This window comes from Buceros rhinoceros, unplaced genomic scaffold (assembly GCF_000710305.1).
Source record: "Buceros rhinoceros silvestris isolate BGI_N320 unplaced genomic scaffold, ASM71030v1 scaffold40340, whole genome shotgun sequence".
In the NCBI taxonomy this organism is placed as follows: domain Eukaryota; kingdom Metazoa; phylum Chordata; class Aves; order Bucerotiformes; family Bucerotidae; genus Buceros; species Buceros rhinoceros.
Window position 1 is genome coordinate 14,829 of NW_010392124.1, and position 2,759 is coordinate 17,587.

At 58.6% G+C, this 2,759-nt stretch overlaps 1 protein-coding gene across 1 annotated transcript in view; it reads right to left on the minus strand.

The window, feature by feature from the left end:
• Positions 1-1,197, minus strand: part of MERTK (MER proto-oncogene, tyrosine kinase) — a gene marked incomplete at both ends in the record, with an annotated part of 16,016 nt that extends 14,819 nt beyond the window's left edge. The window contains 3 exons of the mRNA XM_010143944.1: positions 54-227; positions 450-550; positions 834-1,197. Coding sequence (XP_010142246.1) covers positions 54-227; positions 450-550; positions 834-1,197 — 639 coding nt within the window. The remainder of the gene's footprint in view (positions 1-53; positions 228-449; positions 551-833) is intronic.
• Between the last annotated feature and the right edge of the window lie 1,562 nt (positions 1,198-2,759).

Genomic DNA, 2,759 nt, shown 5'->3' on the forward strand with positions numbered 1-2,759 from the left:
GCCATCCCCCCACGGGCAGCCACACAGAGGTGTCCCAGCTGGCCGTGGCTCACCTGGCACGGTCAGGACCGACGGTGAGATGAGGGGCTCCTCATTGACACGGACGTTGTTGCGAAACCAGTAGATCTCCACAGGCTCGGGCGGGCCCACGGCTTGGCACGTGAGGTTGAATGGACTGTTCTTGGTGACGTTCATCTTCTCAGGCTGACGGATGAAGTGCGGGAGCCCTGCACAGATGCCAGCAGAGAAGCGAGAGATTCAGCGAGCTCAGCAGCACCGCCCTATCGACAACCCCAAACTGGCCTGCCCGGGGCTGTGCCCAGCTCCGGCAACAAGCCCCTGCCCATCCTGGGGACAGCTCTCAGCTCACGGTCCCCGGGGCTGTCGCTCAGCCAGGGCACAATGCTCCACACCTCCAGCCTGTCCTCCCTGGTCCTCCTCCAGCTCACCTTCCAGCTGCACCAGGATCGGATCCGATACCACGTCCCTGCCAGAGATGCTGAGTTTGCAGACGTAGGAGCCGTTATCTGAGCGCTGGGCACCAAGGATTCTGCCGGAGAGAACAGAACCATGCCAGGGCTTTGGTGGGGAGACCGGCCCCACGCACAGCTCCTGCAGGACGTCACTGCCAGCCTGGAGGTGGGCTTCAATCCACACCAATGACCCCACAGCACACACCGAGTAGAGGCTGGCCTTGCAAAGCCGGGCTTTGGGGACTAAGGAACCCCTGGCCATCCTAGCCCCAGTCCCAGGCCCCTGCAAGCTGCCCGGCCTCCCGTCTCTCCCCAGGAGCCAGCATGGTGCATCTCCCCAGGAAGGACAGCAGCAGTTACCTGAAGGTGGAGATCATCGCCACCTCCTCCTCATCGGGAATCTCAAAGTGCCTGGTGGCGATGCGGTCCAACACGTGCAGCTCCCTCCCGTCCTTCCACAGGGAGATGCCCGGAGTGTCTGGCCTGAGCAGCTGCTGAGGTATTTTGATGGAGCAATTAAACGTGACGTCCTTGTGCTCGTTAATCACGACATGTCTCACCGTGGGGTTAAACTTAATCTGTCCCAGAGAGCTGGCCAAGGGCTCCTCCCAGGGCTGCTCTGTGCTCTGCTGAGGCCACCGACTGAGGGCAGCCACGCCGCGCCCGGGGCGGTGGGACCCTGCCCACGGGTCCGGTCTTACACCTCGAGTTTGGTCAGCACCGTCTGCAAGAGAAGACCTCAGGTTCATTACAGCGGGCAGCAAGGGCCCCCCCGGACCCCCGCAGAGCCCCAGCACTTCTGTTAGTAATTACAGGAAGGTCATTTACAGATGCTCCACCAGCTCAGGATGTCTGAGACCTCTCGTAAGAGCCCCGAGGAGGATGCGTGGAGCTGGGGGCTGTCCCAAGACCGTGTTCAAGCAGCACCCCCAAAACCAGCCCTTTTTAGAACAAACGGGAGCAGCCCAGGCTGAGGAAAGTGCTCGGCCGCTTCTCTTCCGGCAGGAGCTATTTCTGCTGCACCGCACCCCCAGGACTGGAATATAAAAGGATCCCTGGGCAGTAGGAATTTGGGACTTCACTCCAATAAACCCCTTTTGGGAGGCCTCATCACAAGCATTTTCCACTGGGACAGCGTAGGAGTCCCTGGCGGGGAGTTCTCTGGCTTCAGGCTCTTTGCTGGTGACGCTGGTCCCTTCCTGGGACAGGGTGAGCTGCTCTGAAAGAGGGAGATGCTCCCCAAGTCAACCACAGCTGCTGTTCCTCAGCAAAGTGACCCCACCGAGCTGCTTTTCTGGGGAAAACAGCTGCAGACGGATGCAGGAACGCCTCAGACAGTGTGTAGGAGCTGGCTGCTTCTTGGAGTCGTGCTCCCCGGGTCCTGTCCCAGGCATTTTTCCCAAGGGAAAACTGTCTCCTGGCCCTTTCCGAGGGCTTCGTGCCCCCACTACAAATCACCAAGCATACCCAGTGCTGCCACGGCGTCTTTCCCCCCTGCTCCCAGCACCCCCCGCCCCAGCCACCAGCAGGACGAAGAGCAGCTCCTTCTAAAGCAACTCCAAAAAAAAACTGTCCCCCGCCCTCCCCACCCCCGCCCTCCCCATCCACCAGCCGGACGAAGAGCAGCTCCTAATAAAGCAACTCCCCCCAACAAAACTGTCTGGTTTGGAAGAGATAAGATCTAGAGAACATCCCACCAGCAGAGGCTTTTCCTAGAGGGCTTCAGCACCTCCGAGGCTTTCACAGGCACACGCAACCCGAGCGGGGTGTGAATCCCCCTCGCTGCTTTCTGCCAGCAAAGGCATCGGGCCAGACAGGAATTTCAACTCAATTCATCTGCCTCTTCCAAAAAAAACCCACCCCCCTGCACCAATTAAAAGGTAACTCTGCAGGCAGAAGCATGACCTTTGTGTTCCGTTTGTTTTGAGGCAGCTCTTAGCCCTCAAACAGGGAGTTTTAAAAGCTACGTCACTACTGCTGTGAGCCTTCCCGAGAGCCAAGAAACACAACCTCATTTTGAGGCTGGACAGAGTCCTTTGCTCAATGGCTCACTATTTTTAACCCTCCAGAAATGCTGTTCCTTTTCGAGAAGGATTTTACGTTCTGCCCGGGGCCGGCGGCGCGGAGGAAAGCGTGAGGCTCTCCCACAAAACAATGGGAATTTCCCTTTCAGAAGAGGGAAAAAAAAAGCCCCTAAGCTTTTCCAACCTGCTTCCGAAGCTTTGCCATCCCAACACAAACAAGGGCCACGTGATTGCTGCGGAACGCCACCAACTGCCAGGCACC